This window comes from Lissotriton vulgaris, chromosome 6, assembly GCF_964263255.1.
Source record: "Lissotriton vulgaris chromosome 6, aLisVul1.2, whole genome shotgun sequence".
Classification (NCBI taxonomy): Eukaryota; Metazoa; Chordata; class Amphibia; order Caudata; family Salamandridae; genus Lissotriton; species Lissotriton vulgaris.
Window position 1 is genome coordinate 318449053 of NC_141694.1, and position 20825 is coordinate 318469877.

Here is a 20825-nt window from a genome sequence, read left to right on the forward strand (position 1 = left end):
GAAAGCCAAGGTCCAACATTTTGGTGAGGGGCCCCAACAGATCTAAAACCTTGTCTTGGCAAGCCCGCCAAGACCTATCAAGACCCTTTTTCGGATCTTTCGCAAATTTGCGCAAATATGTCGTCATGGTGGGATCCACCTCAGGGGTCTCCGCCAGGTGGTCAGCCAAATCAGGGTGAGGACATTCGGAACAGAGGCGGGCACGTACCTCCTTCTCGAAGGGTTTACGAATGTGTTGCTGGACGTACTACGTCACAGCCAGGGAAGGAAGCCAAGCCGTGGACTGGGGGTGGACAATGTCCGCCGGCTCAAAAGTAAGGACAGGTGGATGCGTCGACGCATCGACAAAATGTTCTTTACACTTCTTCTTCTTGGGAGGGGGAGGAGCGGGGTCCGAGGACGAAGAGGACTGCAGGTCATCACTCTCGTCCTCTTCCACAATAGTGGTAGGCTTGGCAGAGGACAAGGACTGTGCCAACTTCTTGAAGTCCGAAGCATGCGGATTAGCAGGCGAAGAGGAAGAAGCCTTCTTGGCCGCAGGGACCCAACCCTGCTGTCTGGAATATTTAGTCAAGTGCCGCTTTAGAGGCGTGATAGCACGCACAAGAGCCTTATTCATGGAGTGTTGAACTCCCCGGTCTAAAACCTCCACAAGATTCTGCTCCATGGTGTGCGGAGCCTCTTCATCAAACTCCTCCTCTTCCTCATAATAATATTCACTCATGTTTCACAGGTGTTGTGAAAATTATGCCCACAAAGGAGGAAGGAAAAATAAATACAAGCCAAAGGCCAATTCAAAGGGGAGTGAAAAAACCCTCACAGCAAGCCCAACTGTAGAAAACTACAGACAAAATACAAATAAAGAGTGGAGGGACGGCTCACTGTCTCAAAAAACGTCACTCTAGGCAAAGCCTATGCAAGATTATACAAGCCGGAGTCTTTTGCCAGGCTCCGGCGTCCACAGGGGTTAATTCTGAAGGCTGTGGGCGCTAACGTCGTGAAAGACGTCTGTCAGAGAAGCTCCGGTGCAATGTAAACACGGAGCGCCGGAAATGCCAAAACGCGCATGAGCGAAGACCGGCTGCCTTACAGAAGAGAGGAGAGCTCGCGCAAGCAGCGCGAGGCCACCAGACCCCCAAACAACCACTCCACAATAAACAGAAAAGAGCGCAGGCACAAAGCGCCTGGCTCCTGGAAGGAGTACCCTCGCTCCCAGCCGCAAGACGCCGAAAATCAAAACGGAACCAATAAATACAACGCGGCGAAAAGCGCAAACAGAGCGCACTATAAGGCACACACAATGCAGCAATTTAAGCACAAGAAAACGCAACAATAATGATAATAAGGTAAGAGCACTTAACTGGCTGCGGAGCAGCAAAGAAAGAGGAAGTGGGATTGTCTATATGCTTATTTATACTACAAGACTCTATGGTTATCACCCAAGTGTTTCTGGGTAATGTGGTTTTTACTTGGCTGCTGGGCATTTCAATAAAGAAATGAGACTAGCATAATCGGAGCCTCCTGTCCTGCAATAGAATTGTGCCTTCTTCTGTTATATGTATTGTATGCTATATGTGCTGTATATGCAATTTACCACTGCCCACAAAACTCAATAAAAAATATTAAAAAAAAAAAAGAAAATGTATTTGCATATCACCAGGTAAAGTGTCTTTTTTTATTTTAAACCTTTTAAAATATTTGTTTCTATCACACTTACAAATTTAAAAAGAAAGTCTCATTTGTGCTTTTCCTACTTCTAATATATATTTGTACATTTGAATGTTTGTTGTGTTAGAAAAAACACTTACCCACAGTCCTTCATTTCACACTCAGCGAAATTGTCACATAGTTTACATTACACAACCCTCTCATTTTGCAGTCAGACAAAAACACCGACCTCCATGTTAAAAGAGTAAGCAGCAATTTGTCAAAAGACAGAGCCTGACATTTGACATCTAATACAAGGTAACATTTGTAGGCATCTTTATTGCTCCCTCACATTCTGAACTGCAGCATGGGTATATATTTAGGGGTGCTGCAGCACCCCGGGCACCACTACCTCCAACACCTATGTTTACTGATGGACCCAGATTCTTCCCCGCATTCAGTTTGGGGTTATCCTCGCCAGGCACTTTCTGATGCATTCCTAGTACATCTCACACACCCGGTGTCGCTGACGTTATTATTTGCATCACTTTTCCATAATTAAACACTTAATGACGCACCGGTGTTGTATTTAGCCTGTCTCTTTTCTGCCTGGGGTTTTCACTGTCATTCACATTTACAACAACCGGTTATTTAGCTGAATTACAGTCTAATAATAATGAGTCCGGCTGATCAGAAACCAGTTCTGCTGGAACAGAACTAGTAATCTTGTCAACAGTAAAAGGACTCTTACTCAGACGTACCACATAGCACTTATTTTCTTGCTCTTTGTTTCCCTTCTTTGCCCTTTAAGTGTGCCACCTTAACAGAGGAGTTGCATAAATATTTCTGTCCTTGCATTGTACTATGTACTGGATCGGGTTATGAAGAATGTTTCTCTACCTCCGCTAATTCTAGGGTATTAGAAAGAGAGGAGCGGGTTGAAAATAAGGCAGACTTTAACTCGATCCGGCATTGATGCTTTCCAGGTTCTGCTTCTAATGATCTAACCGGGAGCCTTGTGTAGACTGAATTATTTTGCTTCCTTTAATAGGTCTACACAGTTTGTTAGGTAGCTTTATTTAGACCGCACCAAACAATTCATGACTTAGTAAGATAAATCAGACAGGGCAGGGAAATAGCAAGAACATGACTGAGAAGAGGACAGTAGTGTGACAGCGAGAAGGCTATTATAAGCAGTTGCTCTGCCTCCCTTAGCTTGTAGCCTAATCAATGAAGACCACAATCAGGGGTACCGCCATCACTCGGTAAACGCTCAATCGCAACTCCATATATGGATAACTCCTCTGCCTCCTTCCACATATCACATATGTAATTTCCCACGGTAAATAAGGTACCTCCTTTAATTTGCCACAGTAAATAAGGTACCTCCCTATCCACTGAGTTTGAGGAGAATATATTGTCCAGAAAAGCTTGCAAATGTCATAATGGCAGCAAACTTGGTCAAGGCAATATTAATGGACACTTTCTCAGCTAGTGTAACAGAGAAGCAAAGCATCAGTGGCAATACTGTATGAACTGTGGCTTTTCACAGGGATACAATGTAGACACCAGGAGGAGACGAAACATTTTAAAAACAGGAGAATCAGGCAATATGGCCGTGGCGGTCTTCACTATTCCAGAGTTGTTGCAGCTCCTTGCCCGTCTCTCTTCACAGGCCAGGTTACTCTACTGGGATGCTGGCTGAGGAAAGGCCGCTAGCACGGTAGCATACAGGTCCCAAGGGACATATCCTACTTTTTCAAACATTCAGAGGAGAAGGTTTGAGCAAGAAACATAGGGCCATATTATCAAGCAATGGTGATACATTATCACCGCTTTTATCCGCAGGAAACTGCCGCTAAAGCGGCAATAATGGGCTTAATAATATGCCCTTGTGAATTCCCATAGAAGCTCAGGTTCTGGTGTGAACCTGGGCTTCTATGGGAATTCACAAGGGCACATTATACAGTCCATTGTAATATGGCCTATAGTTTTGTAAAAGAAAGTATTGCAGTCGAGAAGGAAATCCAAACAGCTCTCATCAAATGGTTGAAATCCACAGGATCCTGCAGCTGAGCGGGGATCTGCTAGGTTTGGCGCGCAGCCTTACAGGATTCCCAGCACCCCCCTCACCAGCCACCAATGTGTCACATCCATGAAAGACACATTATAACCCTATCTGGCTTGAATCAGTAAGTCCATGGCCTGGAAAAGAGTGTATGACTGCAAATGTGGCTTCAAACCTAATCAATGTATGAAAGGATCATTCATGCACTAACTTCTGCCGGTTGACCATGAGAACAACACACACACATTGAGTAATAGAAGTAAACAAGCCATGAGCTCCTTCTGCCATTTTAAGAAATCAGAATAAAATAAAAGATCTAGACAAGGAAAGATACTTTATTTAAATTAATATTCTTGGCATTAATCAGATATAAAGTAACACTGGAATGCGCAAGATGTATTAACATTTTGACTGCAAAATAGCCTGGGGCATAGAAAGGTTGTTGACAACAGCTTTGTGATTCATTCAGTAGCTCATTCCACTCAAAAGCAGTTTAATATAGCAACCACACAAGCTGAACCGTACAGAGAAAATACAAAATGATGATTGTTGCATGTACTCTTGGACAAAGTCTGGACCAACAAAAACAGTAAAAAGGACTTAACAATTGTTTGCATTCAGTGATTAAATATTGTGTAACAACTTCATGAACAGCTAGTCATGCCTTCCTCCTAAAACATCTATATACTGAGAATAAATATCACAGACTAATCTTTAATCAAGTTACAAAGAATCAAAGACTTCTACAAAGTTTAACAGCTACTTTAAATAAGACTAAACACTGTTTCGCCATATATACATACCCATGTACGTATATATGTATGCAAACATATGTATATATTTTAGTGTATATTAGAAACGGAACAACATTTAATTAGACAAGTGCAAGCAATTTTCCTCAAAGTAAAACACATATGAACCATGCCCAGGAATGCTAACATTTCCTCTTTTAATTTCCCATATTTCAAATTTCTTACATGGTCAGCTTCCAAAAGACTACCTACTCACTGATTTGTTTTTAAAAAAGTCCTGCCTAGTGTCTCTTCGAGTGATTAGAATAGAATACATCCGTAAGTGGTCTGAGGTTTCACCTGAACTGTTTATACCTGTATGTAAACAAAGCATTCAAATACACTGGATGTACAGGCCTGCGACATCAGGAGACTGGAGAATGAAGCTACCGAGGGAATGTTGCAATAGATAATGAAAGAAGCACTAAGTTGTCTTCACCATGATACATGGACAACGATCTGGAAATGTAATAGAATCCACTAATAGATGAGGAATGGTCGAGAAGGCATCCATTTGCAAGCGGCGCTTGAATGACAAGCCAGAGTTTTCATTGCAACTGTCCCTAGGAGTGGGCTGTATTAGAATTGACTTGCACTGCTTGGATCACACTGTAACAATCGCACAATCGAAGGATCACTCTTGGCACCTTTAATAAATTCTTCCAAGGAAAGTTTACCTAAGGAGGGAAAAGGAAACAGGGTGTCAATCACTGTGTGGAACTAATCAATGAGGAAAAGAAACAGAATGGCTGGTTAGGATTTAATACAAATGGTTACTGAATAAACATTTTAGCCTCTAGAAGTCTAAGCAGAAAGAAACTACCTGAAAGTGATTTATGCCACTGCAACAAGATATATATATATGAGCACTTTATTTCCAGTGAACAAGGCGACTGCGTTCGCCAAAACGCGTCTGGATACACACAGCAGTTCTTTGAAAAATAATTAAATAAACAAATACCTGATTCTAAGAGGAAACAAGCAAGTGTCCGTTTCTCTGTTGTTCGCGAGCACGGACGCAAACGGAGTGGTTGATATATATATATATACACACACGAGTGACTCAACGAGACAAGGTCCGATTCATGAAGGTGTTTTCGTGCACCTCTAGGCCGTATAACAGAGAGGATATACTGTCTCATGTGCTGCAGCACACCCTTAACTAGGTACACTGGGTGCAGACTGACAGTGCATGCTATTACAGTACATGCTCTGTTTGCATTGCAGGCCCAAGCTCATGTCTTCACTTTGAAAAGCACTTTAGGGAAAGGTGGACCTCACAATTAAAAGGGAAGCAGGGATCCCCCCGCAGGTGGGTGCTGTAAGCAATTATACTGGCTTACAGGGTGATGCCTGGTACCCATGAGAAGCCCCTCCCAGAAGCTCCTAACAGGAGGAACTGACTGGGTGCCACCTTCTATGCAACACAAAATCAGTGTACCACATGACAGCTACTTTGCTATTGCACTAGCGTCTTTAATATAGTGCGTGGAAAAATCAAAAACAGTCCCAACATTTCCATGATGGCACTCCCGCATGCAAATGAGGGATTGTCTCCTTGTGATTGCACTGGTGCCATATTAGAGAAGGAGTTGCACAAGCGTCTGCAGCCTCTTCCATAGCACCAAAGGGAACTAGGGGCATACATACCATATGCACAAGCCTGTTGCTTCTCTAGGGCACTTTCATAATATAGGGGCATATTAACAAGGGCGTTATCTCCACTTTATTGGCTTTAAAAGCCAAAGTAGCGGAGATAAAAATATTGCCCTATCAACAACAGGGTGCTAAAATGCAAAATCGCATGTTAGCACCCTTTTTCACTACGCTTCCCTTTGCATCTCTAATGAGATGGAAAGTGGCCGTTCCAGTGCAAAATAATAGGAGAAATGTCACTAAGTGACATTTCTCCTATTATCAAGCTTCACACTAACCCTGTTAGAGGCAAAAAAAGCTGCGCTAACCATGGTTTACGCTGCTTTTTTACATCTGCTAATTTTCAGACTTAGCCATGTAATCCAATGGGAGGTGGATTACATGGCTAAGTCCACCATGGGCTATCAACAAGGATATCCCAAACTTTGTAGTTTTATTGCTGTATTACCAGCGATAAACCTCCCAAAATGCCGCTATAGCTGGATTTTTTTATCGCCTAGGCCGTTAGCTTTGTTAATAATGCAATAACCAGGCGATATTATCCAGCGATAGCGGGCATTAAAAAAAATAACGTTAAGCACCCTTAGCGTTAATTTTCCCTGTTCCTTGTTAATATGCCCCTCAGTTTGCTACTATAAGAACTCTGAGGTATGATTAAATTAATCTTGTTTTCCACATCTGAAGACAGGCATGCCAACTCTAAATGGTTGGCAGTATCCACTTGCCAAGGAACTCTAACCAATTTTCACATTTGAACCATAATGTATAAAGCATTAATCTCTATTACGGGATGTTTTATGACCAATAACAATGGCACTGTGAATGGAAGACCATACTGTAGCAATTATACATTCCAAAGTAGTTTCTAGGTACCTGTAAACATGATGACTTGTAGCCTAGTTTTCATTGGCCCCTTACTTATTGTACAGATTACAATCTTGATACCACTGTTTGGATTAAACTAGGGAAAGGTCACAATCTCATATATCAACAGGAAATTGGTGTTTCAAAGATACCTGTGAATGATTGGAAGGTCTATCAGGAAAACATTTTACATTGGTCCGTGCCTGTCTTCACATCAAACAGAGCATCAAAAATCAAAATGTCATCTTACTATATGTAGGATGGTGTGTTAATTTAAGTACTCATACAATACTTCTATTTCGATGCATATGGACTGTTGTCATCTCTATTGGCATTTCCCAACAATAAACACTATTTTCAGCCAAAAAATGAATCCTAAAGTTAAGTGTATTGTTTTTTTTTTTTTTATAAAATTTGTACTTTATTGCACCTTCGATGTAAGCACACAGCACTCATCGCCTACAACCCGGAGGCCGGCGGCAACAATAAATAACATCCAGTACAGTGAGCAGTAGCATCATACACAGCCGTAGTGCCAGCATCCCGGAGGCCTGGCGGCGTCGATAGGAAAAGCGTTCCACAGGAAGAACTTCCCCGTGTAACAGGAATGAAGCAGACAATCCGGGCATCGACGCCCATGGCCACGGATTGATGCGCAAATACAATGCAGTAAGCGTGAGTGTGCAGATGAAGTCTCGAAACCATGTAAACAAGTTACCTAAAAAGGAAAAAGTGCAATAAACCCACAGCCTAACAAACCCCCTACCCCCCAAACAACCAGCCTACCCGTACCTGTGTCCACCCACCCACCCGCTATGTCTGCTGAATCTAAAAATTACAATGCACCCATAGCCAATGACCCATAGGCCCAAGGGTGCAAGGGAGCACTTTAAGGGAGCCACCGAGTACCACCCTCCTTAGGGACTCTCACCCCCAACATCTCAGCTAACAGCAACAAGGAACCAGGAGACCACCTCACGAAAAAGAACAGTCAGATGTGTAGCATGTCAACCTCTGACGCTTCCACCCCACCCTCCTGCAACTCATCCAACTCCTCCCCCTCAGGGTCTGACTCACCGCCCCCCTTGGCACACTGATATTCCCTATATAGCCCCCAGAAATTCTTAGGACGACTCTTCGGTGGAAGCAGTTCATTATACACCTCAGACTGTGTACAGCAATACAGTATATCCGCCTCCCAGCGTCTTTTAGTGGGAATCGGTCCCCTCATCCAGCACAACGCAACCAGGCGCTTGGCAGTCAGTAGCGCAATATCCGCCAAGCGCCGCACTGCCACCGGCAGCGGTTTGGAAAAGCCCAGCAGCGCCAGAGCCGGGCACGGCAGGACCTCCGTTCCCAACAGCACACTCAGTTCCGAGAATACCCCCTGCCAGAATGTATGAATACTAGGGCAAGTCCAGGACATGTGTAAGAAATCAGCCGAGGGAAAGTGGCACCTCTCGCACTCCGCCGACTCCCGCAATCCGTACCTGTGCAGTCTTTCCGGTGTGTAGTAGACCCGCTGCAGATACTTAAAAAGTATCAAACGATGTCTACTATTAAGTGAAATCTTTCTAGTGTTCGTACAACAGTAGTGCCACATCTCGTCCGAGATCGTCAACTGGAGATCACACTGCCAAGCCAATTTGGCCTTGGAGAGTGGGTACTGCCTGTGCCGGTCCCCTAATTTCTTAAGATTCGTAACCAACTTGCTGGGCGATGGGTTCTTAATAACATATGTGAGCTCCAGCACCTCCCGCGGCTCTGACATTTCCGGGCCCAGCAACACCTGCAACGCCCTACGGACCCGATGATATTGGAAACTGTGCAACAGCGTCTTCCCAGGGTGGGATTGCAGGACCTGCTGCAACGTCTTTACTGTGCCGTTCGAGAAGAAATCCCCCATTTTTTCTATGCCCAAGTCCCGTAATGCCTTAAGGACCCACTTCTCCGTCAGCGGCGCCAACCACACCGCCCATTCCACCCGCATGAGGGGGGAATACAGCAGCTCGCTATCCCGGGAGCGGACTAGTTCATGCCAAGCATGGCTTGTGGCTGCAATAGAGTCTAAATTTCCAACCCTGCGGTCAACAGGGCAGCATATTGTGGCTGGAAGTGGAGTGGGATCCGCGAAGAGGCGCTCAAGCTTCACGTGCGGGATACCAGGATCCCCATGGATCCAAGTGTGTAGATGTGCCCCCTGCGCTATTCTGTAGTACCGTTCCAAATCTGGAGCCCCCAGGCCCCCTCGTTCATAGGGGAGCATTAAAGTTTGCCATTGAACCCTCGGTTGTTTGCCCCCCCACGCAAGCCTGATGAGCGTCTGCGTGAGCTGCCGGAAAAAAGCCTTTGAAAGCACTACGGGGATATTAGCAAAGAGAAAGAGGAACCTGGGGAGGACCACCATCTTCATTATTGCTATTCTGCCCATAAGGGACAGCGGGAGCCTGCACCACACCTCCACATCATCCACCAGTCTGGAGTACGCAACACCATAGTTTTCGCGTACCAATATCTCAGGATCAGTGTGAACACGGATCCCCAAGTAGCGGATAGAGTCCGTGGTCCATTGCAGCGGGTACTCCGAGTCAAACGGAAGGGGCACCGGGGTCAAAGGAAGCGCCACAGACTTGTTCCAATTGACCCGTAATCCAGACAGGGCTCCAAACCTCACCACTTCCCGCAAGACAGACGACAAGTTCTCCTCCGGTTCTCGAACATATAACAGGGTGTCGTCAGCGTACGTTGAAATGCCAATTTGGTAGGTAGGGAAGTTGATCCCTTCAAACCCATGGTATTCCCTAATAGCGCACGCCAGGGGTTCCGCCACTAAAGCATACAGAAGCGGGGAGAGGGGGCAACCCTGTCGGGTGCCCCTGCTGATCTCAATCGGGGCAGTGACCGAGTTCCCTATCTTCAATCGTGCAGTCGGCTTATAGTACAGGGCCCCTAGCATCTGTAAAAAAGGTTCACCGAGCCCATACTTACGCAGAACCCTGAGCATAAACGGCCACTCCACTGAATCAAAGGCCTTTTCCATGTCCAGGAAGATAGCAACAGCCTTATTCTCCTGCCGAACATGTTGAATGGTGCCTAGCACCGCACGAATGTTGTAGGTCAAGTTCCGAGCGGGGACAAACCCAGCCTGCTCCGGGGCAACCAAGTCTGGGACAAGTAAAGCCAAACGCACTGCCAGAACTTTTGCGTATAATTTGGCGTCTACGTTAATCAGGGAGAGCGGCCTATACGAGCCACACTCATTGGGGGTTTCCCCGGCTTCGGGATGGTAATGAGAAGTGCCTCCCTCATAGATTTCGGCATACTGCCCTGTTGACAGATGTCATCAAAGAGCAGCATCAGGTAAGGTACAAGTTTGTCTTGGAAAGCCTTATAGAAGGCCACCGTAAGGCCATCAGCCCCCGGAGCGCTGCCTGATCTCATCCCCTCCAGCGCCTCCATAATCTCCTCTTTCTGGAACGGCGCCATAAGAAATTCTCGCTGCCAATTGGCCAGGAAGGGCATCTGGATATAGCTCAGGTAGTCATCTATTTCCTCCTCTAGGTGACCTGCCCGTGATTTATACAGTTCGGTATAATAAGCATGGAATTCCGCCAGTACATCCCTTTCCTACGTAACCACCTCACCACTAGATGTTAGTAACTCCTCAATCACCAATGGCGGTCTGCTATTACGCATCAGTTTAGCCAACAGGGAGCCAGGGCGGTCCCGTTCCCCGTATGTTCGTGCCGTGGCGTACTTCCCCATATGTTGTATCTCCCTATCCGCCTCATCATGAAATTCCGCTAGTAGGGATTTAAGCCTCTCATTCGAGTCGGTATCCTCTGCACCCCCCGCTTGCCGCTCCAGATCAGACAGTTGTGTTTCCAAGTATTTCAATCGCTGCCTGATAGCTTTGAGCACCCCTGAGTGTTTGGCCATCGTCATCCCACGTATGTACACCTTGAACGCATCCCAAAGTACCTGAACACTATCCACCGACCCCACATTAGTCGAGAAGTAAGTGTCTATATCCTCAGCTAATTCCCCTCTGAAGGCCTCATCCAGGAGTGAATATGGGGGGAACCTCCAGGTGAACGGGGGTATCCTTCTAGCCGGTGCCTCTAGTAGCAAAAGCAGTGGTGAATGGTCAGATAACGTGCGGGGCCATACTGCACATCCCTTTACTGAATTAAGGAGGGAGTGGGAGGCAAACCAATAATCAATTCTCGTGTGTATATTATGGTAGGCTGAGTAATGAGTGAAACCACCCCTCCCCGGGTGCCTATGACGCCACACATCCAACAAATCAAGCTTCACCAATTCCGCCTGCATGAGTAATGCCGAGGCCGCCGGGCTTTTGGAAGCACCAGCCGACCTGTCCAGCTCTGGATCCAATACGAAATTGAAATCACCCCCCCACAGCAACCTGGAGCCCTCATACTGTCTGCATAGGTCCGCCAGTGAGGCGTAGTAGGTAGGGGAGTCATAATTGGGGCCATACACATTCACAACCAACAAGTCGTGGCCTTTCCCCACACAACAGGCAACGGTATATCGACCCTCCGGGTCCACAACAACCTTCTGTAGTTTCAATTGCGATTTGGGATTAGCCCACGTAAGCACACCCCTTGCATGTGTAGTGAACCCTGCAGCAACACAAGCACTCCCAAGACCCCTGGTCAACAGTATAGGACTAGTGAGAGGCAGGTGGGTTTCCTGGAGCAGTGCGAGGTCAACCCGGTGACGCTGTAAGTATGCTAGTACCTTCCGGAGTTTACGGAAATCATTCAGTCCCCTCACATTCCAAGTTAGCATTCTGATAGAGTTGGGGCCACTCTCTGGCCCTAAAATCTCAACGTCCACCATTGCAGAATAGTGAGCGAATCAGCTTCGCACAGGTGGCACAGCAGACACAGTCCTATAGTAGGCCGAACAAAACCCTCCCCCCAACAGTCCCCAATTGGCATATGTAACATGGTCAACAAAAGAAGAATAGAACAACCACCCACCCACCCACAGCCGACCAACCCCAACCCGGTCAGACAGGTCCCACCACCACCCATCAACCCCCCCCCCCCCCGAAACCACCAGGTGACTCTACAGACCCAAGGGCCCCTCAAGAGAGCCGAAAGCCAAAAGCTCAGGGGCAGAGGTTCCCAGCCAGACAACAGTACAATTGGGTCTAGGACCTTAACCCTCAGTTACTCCACCACCCCGCCCCCACCTAGCATTCGGCACCCTCACCAGCTCAATACCCCACCAGCAAAGAGCTAAGCTCCCGCGCGTGGGAGGGCCCTCCCCAAAGCGACCGGCAGATAGCAAAGCGTGCCGCCACTGGACCCCCAGTACATTCCTATTAGTTCAATGAATAACTAGCAAGATCTCACCCCATGATTGCAACACAGTTGGCCACAGCGTCTGTACAAGAGTCAAGAGAAAAGAAAAAAAATTTCAGGGCATAGTCGGCCCAGAAAGGGGTCCACACACTCGATTACCCCTGGCCGTCCATGTCAGCAGCGGCATCAGCATCCTCTCGTTGACTCCTCGGACTGTTGCGCTGTTCCTTAGCCCACTCCTTCAGGGATTTTTTCAATTCCGCAGGGTCGGTGAAGAAGTGTGAGTGCCCCTGCCTGTTGATTCGGAGCCTCGCAGGGTACAACATGGCGTAGTCCAGCCCAAGGTCTCTCATTTGTTTCTTATATGGGGCAAAGCGGTTCCTCTCCTCCTGAACTCTCGCCGTGAAGTCCGGATAGAGGGAGATATTCATGCCCTCGAATTGCAAGTTCCCTTTCTCCCTTGCCAACCGAAGCTCCAGATCCCTGTTTTTATAGTTCAAGAGCTTCGCAATAATCGGCCGTGGTGGGAGTCCTGGTTGCGGTTTCGGCCCCAGAGTACGATGTGCCCTCTCGACAATGAACATAGGGGAGAAGACCTCCTCCCCTAACAGGGTCCGAAGCAGCTTCTCCACGAATAGCTCCATTTTACCAGTGTTGGTAGATTCCGCCACCCCAGTAATGCGAACGTTGGAGCGCCGTGAGCGGGCCTCCAAGTCCTCCGTCTTGTCTTGGATGACTTGAAGTAGCCTTCCGAACTGCTTGCGGTCTTTATCCCATTCCGTTTGGGCCTCCTCCGCCTCCGTCAGCCGCCTTTCTGCCATATCCAGTCGTTCGGCATGCTTATCGACTCTCTTGGACATGCGGTCCATCCTGTATGACAACGCATCAATTTTAGTGCCAATCGCCGCCATGCTGTCTTGCAAGCCTTTCTCCATAGTGACCAGCATTTCGCGAATGTCCGCACACAGTGAGCTGTCGGAGGCCGTAGGCCGCGGCGAGGCATCCGGGGCTGGCCCCTCTGCACCCTTCGTTTTCCGCTGATCAAACAACAGTTTGGGCTGGGTTCTGTCGCCCTTCCCCATAGCGTTCCTGGTGGACATTCAATCGAGGTGGCCAACCGCCAGCAATAAGCCCACAATCAATGTTAGGGGAGTCGAAAGGAGACACTGGGGCAGCAGGCTACAGAGGACAAGGTGTTGCGCAGCAAGAAAGGCGTCCAAGATGGCGGCGAATCACACGGCAGTACGAGTAGGCCCGGTCGCCAGAAAGGCACACCACCGAGCACTCCCCTGTAGTCAGACCACACCAAAGCCGGGCAGTTGGGTCGCTAGCACTCCAGCAAACCTCACATCCACAGTCCCACAGCTGTCCGTGAGGCAAGCAGGATTCAGGCACAGGCCAAGAAATCGATCACCAAGAAGGTCGTCGGCCAGCTAGAAACTTCCTCCGGTGTCCAGTAGTATCTCCAAACACCAGCACCTCTGTTCCCTCCGAATGTACAATCGAAGGGCAGTCCACGACAACTTCGCTCGGAAACAGGGCGTGATATCGCCAAGCAGGACCAGTTGTTCAGTCGCAGGAGAGGTAGACCGGCACCACACCAGTACCACAGGCCGCACGTAGCGTGACGCAGCCCGGGCAGCCACTCAGGATAGACCATGGATTACGGCCTGGTCCGCCACAGCACCGTCCTCCAAGCAGCAAAGCGACACCACACCGGATCTCGACCGGGGAAAGGCCCCCCGCTAGGCCGGAGCATAGATAGAGAGTTCGCCACAACTTTCAGAGCTAGTTAGGCGCCAAAAGGATAATTTTGACGGAGTTTAATGGGGCTCAGGCGAGGAGCTCAGCGCTCACACGTCTTTCATGGACGCCAGCAAGCTCCGCCCCCAAGTTAAGTGTATTGTTACCTGCAGGTACCAAGCTGGAACTCATGAAGGATAGTCTAATGATATATGGGAAACATTACCCCCTACTGTCCATTATAAGGTTATTGCAAATCACGGAGGACTACCATGACCTAAAGAGGAACCAAACTAAAGGTTGAGTTCCTTTATAAGATCAAGGAACTCTGTGGCAATTTGCAATATCCGTGTACTGTATTGCAGAGGGCAGCTTCTTTCTTATAATATATGGCAACACCATTACCCTTCATTAAACTGCTTAAATCTTTGGTGCCTTGCTCTTTACTGTTTATTGCAGATAAGAATAATACAAGATGAATATGTAGAGTGAAATTAAATACACCAAAAAAGCAGTTAGTGTTTATTGCAAAAAGGTATTACAATAAGTTTAATGTAAGTGAAATTAACAAAATACTGTACCCCACAATGTGTGGGAACATTCATAGATGTTATATTTAGTGGAATGAACTATAGCGTGGAGAAAATAAACATGTTGCCATAAATACCTCCGTTCTGCTGATATCAGAAGAAGGAAAGTAAATGGCATCTGTAATTATGCTCAGTGACCTGCCTTTCACCCTGGCTGCTGGCTCTGGTAGCAGGCATTGTGACATAAGATGTCAACTGTAATAACTTACTATGGTTGAGCCGTTATTTCACTTCTTTATGACAGGTGACTGGATGCATCACAAGTTGCCTGTAATAAGGAAATTAGAGAATTGCAGTCCTCCATGTATTCTATTCTATTTTATGATTGGAATGTCTGTCTGAAAAATGTCTGTCTGAATAAATATATATAGATATATATAGTAAAGCTTCCAGTGTTCAATTTATACTGAGTTTTACAGATAAATACAGACAGAATACAGTCTATTTCCTGTCTCTAATTTTAAAAGCAGAAAAATACAAACAATTGTGCTTATTGTGAGTGACTCTCCTTGTTATTCTTTTTTTTTGGAACACATTTTATTGAGAATTTTGCATGAGATACAAAGAGGCCTAACGAGCCAGATAAAAGTCCCCAGTCAAAAGCAATAAAGAAAAATACTACATCAATAACAGAACAAAGAAAAGGTCTGTCAGCTCCCTTGCCCCACACCACAGCCATAAGAGTACTCCCAAAGGCAAGGAAAAGACATCTCAATTATAAAATAAGTAGTCATTCTTAAAGTGCCATTAGACTGGACCCAGAGCTGGGTTGGGAACTCAAGGCATCCCTGGCAATTTTGCTGAACCAGCCCGGGGGGGCGCAAGCGTCAAGCATGGCTGCTTTTGTTACTGGGAGCCAATATTGCAGCACTGCTGCAAAACAGGCCCTCACTAACATAACAGGCCCCCAACGCTACAAAACCACCCCCCGCAGCTGCAAAAATGGCCTCACCCTTTCAACCCCTGGGAAAATGCCAGATGCCCTGTGGGGCCAGTCTAGCCCGCACTGGACTGCCAGGGCCATAATAATAACAGATTTCATCATCAACTAGCTGGTAACTATTTCAGACTGGCTCCAAGACAACCCTCTGTATTCTGCCGAGCATTTCCAAATTTTGAAATGTTTTTTGGGGTCATCCCCTAGCTTATACACTGCTTTCTCCATACCCACGTAATGGTCCCTGCCTTTCTTTCAGACTGATAAGGATAGAGTAGCAACTAACTTCCACTCTTGCAATAGCACACTTAGCAAGCATTAGACCAAGGCACCACAGGCCCATTTGTAAGGTGTACAAGGGCCAATGGTAGGTCTAGCGGAATTTGTCAGGACAGGACACCACTCAGACATGTGCTCACTCCCTGGCAAAATCTTTCAACCATCGAGCAACTCCACACAGTATGGAAAAAGGTACATCCCGCAGCGGAGGAAGGCCGGCCTATTAATTACTACCATGCACCACAACCGGTGTCGTGTTAGCTAAACCCTAGGAGATATTTAAATTGAATAAGCCAAAGGCTTGCAGCATTGGCCACTCCTCTAGGAGAACTCAGCACTTCAGTACAGTCCTTGCTTAGAAATTAAGGACTGGATGATCTTGGCAATTATATGATTCCCCCAAATTATCCATAAATAGTTTACCTTCTAGGAGATTGAATTCAGGAAGCTCAGTCAATGATTTAATGTATGGGGTCAGTGCATGACGAACTTGGAGAAATTTATGAAATTGACTACGATTTAACTGAAACCCTGTCTGGAGCATCTGATAAGACTTCAGGGTTACACCTTGCATCACGTCTCCCAGCGTAGAGATCCCAATGAGATTTCAGAATCCTTCCAATTGTCCCACCTGGGAAAGCACCTGTCCACACCATAATGGAGTTTGTTGCGCAAGTCTATCTCAACATTTAATTTGTCTAGGAGTCGAGCACCACAAATCTACAACCACTTTAGTTGCCAGGGAAAGATATACACCCCTCCCCCACCATACAAATATGTCTGGAATGGGATCGTTCCCATCGCCTATCTGTCGAGAGCATACACAGGGTTCCCACTGGTCCCGATCATCACTCATTTACTATTTGTAGGTGAGCCGCCCAGTAATAAGATTCAACATCTGCTGCCGCAATGCTCCCGCAGTATGTAGACTAAACATATTTACTTAAAGCTACTCTAGGGGTACCTCATTAACATAGGAAGTTAGTGAAGATAGATTTTAGTTTGAGAAACCGGTGCAGCAGAATTTCAAATGGAAAGTTTTGCAGTTGATACAACAAACTGAGCAGAGAAACCATTTTAAATATCGCTGAGTGACCTGTTAGAGACAATGGGAACAAAGTTTGGAGCAAAGTTCCAGGGTGTTTGTGGAAGCCTTCAATAGGATTTTATAGCACCACCAGATGCTTTGTGCTAAAATCGGTCAGCTCAAAAGTCTAGAGGGTCTGAGGACCCACTACTCAAAGTTCATATAGATGCAGACTGCCAGTAGACTAATACGGGAAGTAAGTCACTTACTTGTGCCTTTAATCCATTGCCGCAGGTAATGTCCCGGAATGTCAAACCGGAGACCAAATGGAAGAGGGTTGGCCCAGCCCTGCCTCTTCCTGGCAAAGATGGGCAAGGACAGGCCCGCCCTTGGCACGGGTGAGTCCCACGCAGCGGGCACTCGCCAATGGATTTATGTGCCTACGGGCGCGTCTGGCAGCGTCAGCGGTGCAGGGGAAGCCTGGGATACAGAGTCGGCCTGCTCCCCCTGATGTCAGTTCAAGCATCCAGCGTAGCAGGAGCTTGCCAGTAGAATTATGCGCCTCTGGACGCATCTAGAAACATCAGCGGTGCAGGGGGAGCCTGGGATACAGAGTCCTTAGGCCGGCTCACCCCCAATGTCAGTTCGAGTGTCGCGCGTAGCGGGAGCTCGCCAATGGATTTATGCGCCTCCGCGCGCGTCTTAGCAGTGTCAGCGGTGCAGGGGAGCCTGGGATACAGAGTCCTTAGGCCTGCTCAACCCAATGTCAGTTTGGGCGTCCCACGCAGCAGGAGTTCACCAATGGATTTATGCGCCTCCGGGCACGTATGGCAGTGCCAGCGGTGCAGGGGACGCCTGAGATACAGAGGCCTTAGGGCTGCTCATCCCCGATGTTAGTTTGAGCATCCTGTACAGCGGGAGCTCGCCAATGGATTTATGCACCTCCGGGCGAGTCTGGCAGCATCAGCGGTGTAGGGGGAGCCCTGGGATATAGAGTCCTTAGGCCTGCTCACCCCCAATGTCAGTCTGGAGCATCTGATAGGACTTCAGGGTTATGCCCTGCATAACGTCTCCCAATGTAGAGATCCCAATGAGATTTCAGAATCCTTCCAATTGTGCCACCTGGGAGAAAGCACATGTCCACACTATAATGGAGTTTGTTGCATCAGTCTACCTCCTCAATTCATTTGTCTATGAGTCGAGCACCACAAATCTACAACCACTTTAGTTGCCTGGAGGAGATATACACCCCTCCCCCCCACCATACAAATATGTCTGGAATGGGATCGTTCCCATTGCCTATCTGTCGAGAGCATATACAGTGTTCCCACTGGTACCCAACCATCACGCATTTACTATTTGGAGGTGAGCCGCCAAGTAATAAGATTCAACATCTGCTGCCGCAATGCACCCGCAGTATGTAGACTGAAAACATTTAGTTAAAGCTACTCGTGGGGTACCTCCATACAATAGTAAGTTAGTGAAGAAAGATTTTAGTTTGAGAAACCAATGCAGTGGAATTTCAAGTGGGAAGTTTTGCAGTTGATACAACAAACTGAGCAGAGAAACCATTTTAAAGATCGCTGAGTGGCCTGTTAGAGACAATGGGTGTCCTGTCCACACCCTTATATTCTATAACAACATCCCATGCCTTTGCAGATATTGGGGAATCAAAGACCCCCAGGTATTTATAACCCTTCGTGGCTACCCGTATATTGGTGGCCCAATCAGCATGGTGTAGACTCAACCCTAACGCTTACAGCGTAGTTTCAGAAGTGTTAATGAAAAAGGCCGGAAACTTCCCTGAATATTCACCTTATCTGCAAAAATCTGGGTCCTGTTGTATTTGGTTGTGTGATGAAAAAGAGTACGTCATCCGGATATAAGGTGATTCTCTCCGATAGTCCATCCCCCCACTCAAATCACAGGGCCTGCACATACATTCTTACCCACACCGCCAAGGATTCCATGACAATGGCGAACAGCAGGAGGGATAGAGGACAATCCTGTCTAGTCCCTCCCTAAACCAGAAAGGTGCGTGATCTCGCACCAGCCACCCTCACTGACATCGTCATTGCTGTGTTTAAGAGGCGGACGTAAGAGATAAACTGTGGCCCAAAACTAAAGCACTGATGAAGAAACAGATACATCCAATTCACAGAATCGAAGGCCTTGTCTATATCCGACAATCTACTTGTTATTCTTCATGAATTCAGGACCAGCTGATAAGTAGATAGACACCCAGGAGATTTAAAAAACAGGGTGAGATTCCCTTAAACACATGCATATGTTAATATAGATTTGTATATAATGATATTTACCTGTCCGTATAATTTTTGTTATATTTTGCTGCTTAATTTGCTAAAAAGCGACAGGTTTAAAAGTATGAGTGGATGTTTTATCAGTTAAATAAATACAGAAATATACCACTTTACGACTCCATTTGTTCTCAAATCATAAAATAAATATGCATAAATACCAATATAATTGGCCAAAAATAAATATGAATGAATACAGACGGGAATATTAAAAAAAAAAACAACCTTGAAACCAGGAGCTCCTTGCCACCTACTGTGATTTGGAACTGAGCTTAACCATTGAGTTTAGTGACATATAAACTATATATCACTAAACTTAATGGTTACGCTGAGATAAAAATCAGAGTAAGTCATTAGGAACTTCATGTCATGACGGATTTAGCCAGTCCAGCATTTTTAAGCCAACCGTCCTTTGCATTTAAGGTTTTCTTTTTTTCATTTAGGATATGAACATACAAGCCGCATTCTGCAAGGCTCTTTCCAAAATATAAAAAACAAAACAGGTGTGTGGAGGGTCTGGGGGAATATTTTATGACCTGTCTACTCACTCCCCTGTATCAATATGCAAAACACACAAGAGCAGACCAGGTCAGAGAATGGTGTATAACTACCACAGCTACTGTGAAACAGAGAAGGTGGGTGCGTTGAAGAAGTTGTTGAGAACAGCAACTGTGGATGACAGAAGGCTGAGACAATTTCCATCAGACCCCACACAGGTGGAGTGTTACATCACGTGGAAATTGCTGATCATACCATGCTGACTCCGACCGTAAAGTGTCGGTACGGACAAGATGTCAAGGAGTTCTCCTAATAACGTACATCCTAAAGTGGTATGAAAAAAGTGCAGTGCTTATGTGGTGAAGGTGAATAAAAATGACTACTCAGACTCCAGATAGCATTTACACAGGAGGCTCGGTGCGATTAAGCTAGTATGCTTTTCATTGTACAGGTTGTAAATTACTCCTGTAGGTGTGGCTATACGGTCTCTGTGTACATATTTAGGTGGATGTGTTTGTTTGAGTGTTGATTTACATATTGTCCAACTTTCTCTGTTTTTTGATAGGAAGAAGACGTATACCTTCCCCCTCAGTGGACACTTAAGTATCTTAGTTTAAGATATAGATGTAACTCTCTAGTAGTACATTCCTGTTATTTGTAAAGCAATATATCATTTGTGACTGCAGTAGCTACTTTTATCCAAGGTCCTGAAGAAAGCCGGGCTAAATGTCCATTAGGCTGAAACATGTCGACCGTACTGCACAGCGCCATAGGTCAACTTTACCACCTGGCGTGCTTTTAACCCTTGTCACTTAGCCTCCTGTGTAAATGCTATCTGGAGTCTGAGTAGTCATTTTTATTCACCTTCACCACATAAGCACTGCACTTTTTTCATACCACTTTAGGATGTACGTTATTAGGAGAACTCCTTGACATCTTGTCCGTACCGACACTTTACGGTCGGAGTCAGCATGGTATGATCAGCAATTTCCACGTGATGTAACACTCCACCTGTGTGGGGTCTGATGGAAATTGTCTCAGCCTTCTGTCATCCACAGTTGCTGTTCTCAA

At 46.4% G+C, this 20825-nt stretch overlaps 1 protein-coding gene across 11 annotated transcripts in view; it reads right to left on the reverse strand.

The window, feature by feature from the left end:
- Nucleotides 1-4032: 4032 nt before the first annotated feature.
- HPCAL1 (hippocalcin like 1) overlaps nucleotides 4033-20825 on the reverse strand; it is a 1564223-nt gene continuing 1547430 nt past the window's right edge. For all 11 annotated transcript variants that reach the window (XM_086926340.1, XM_086926339.1, XM_086926341.1 and 8 more), the window contains one exon: nucleotides 4033-5183. In XM_086926340.1, coding sequence (XP_086782466.1) covers nucleotides 5086-5183 — 98 coding nt within the window. In that variant the 3' untranslated portion in view covers nucleotides 4033-5085. The remainder of the gene's footprint in view (nucleotides 5184-20825) is intronic.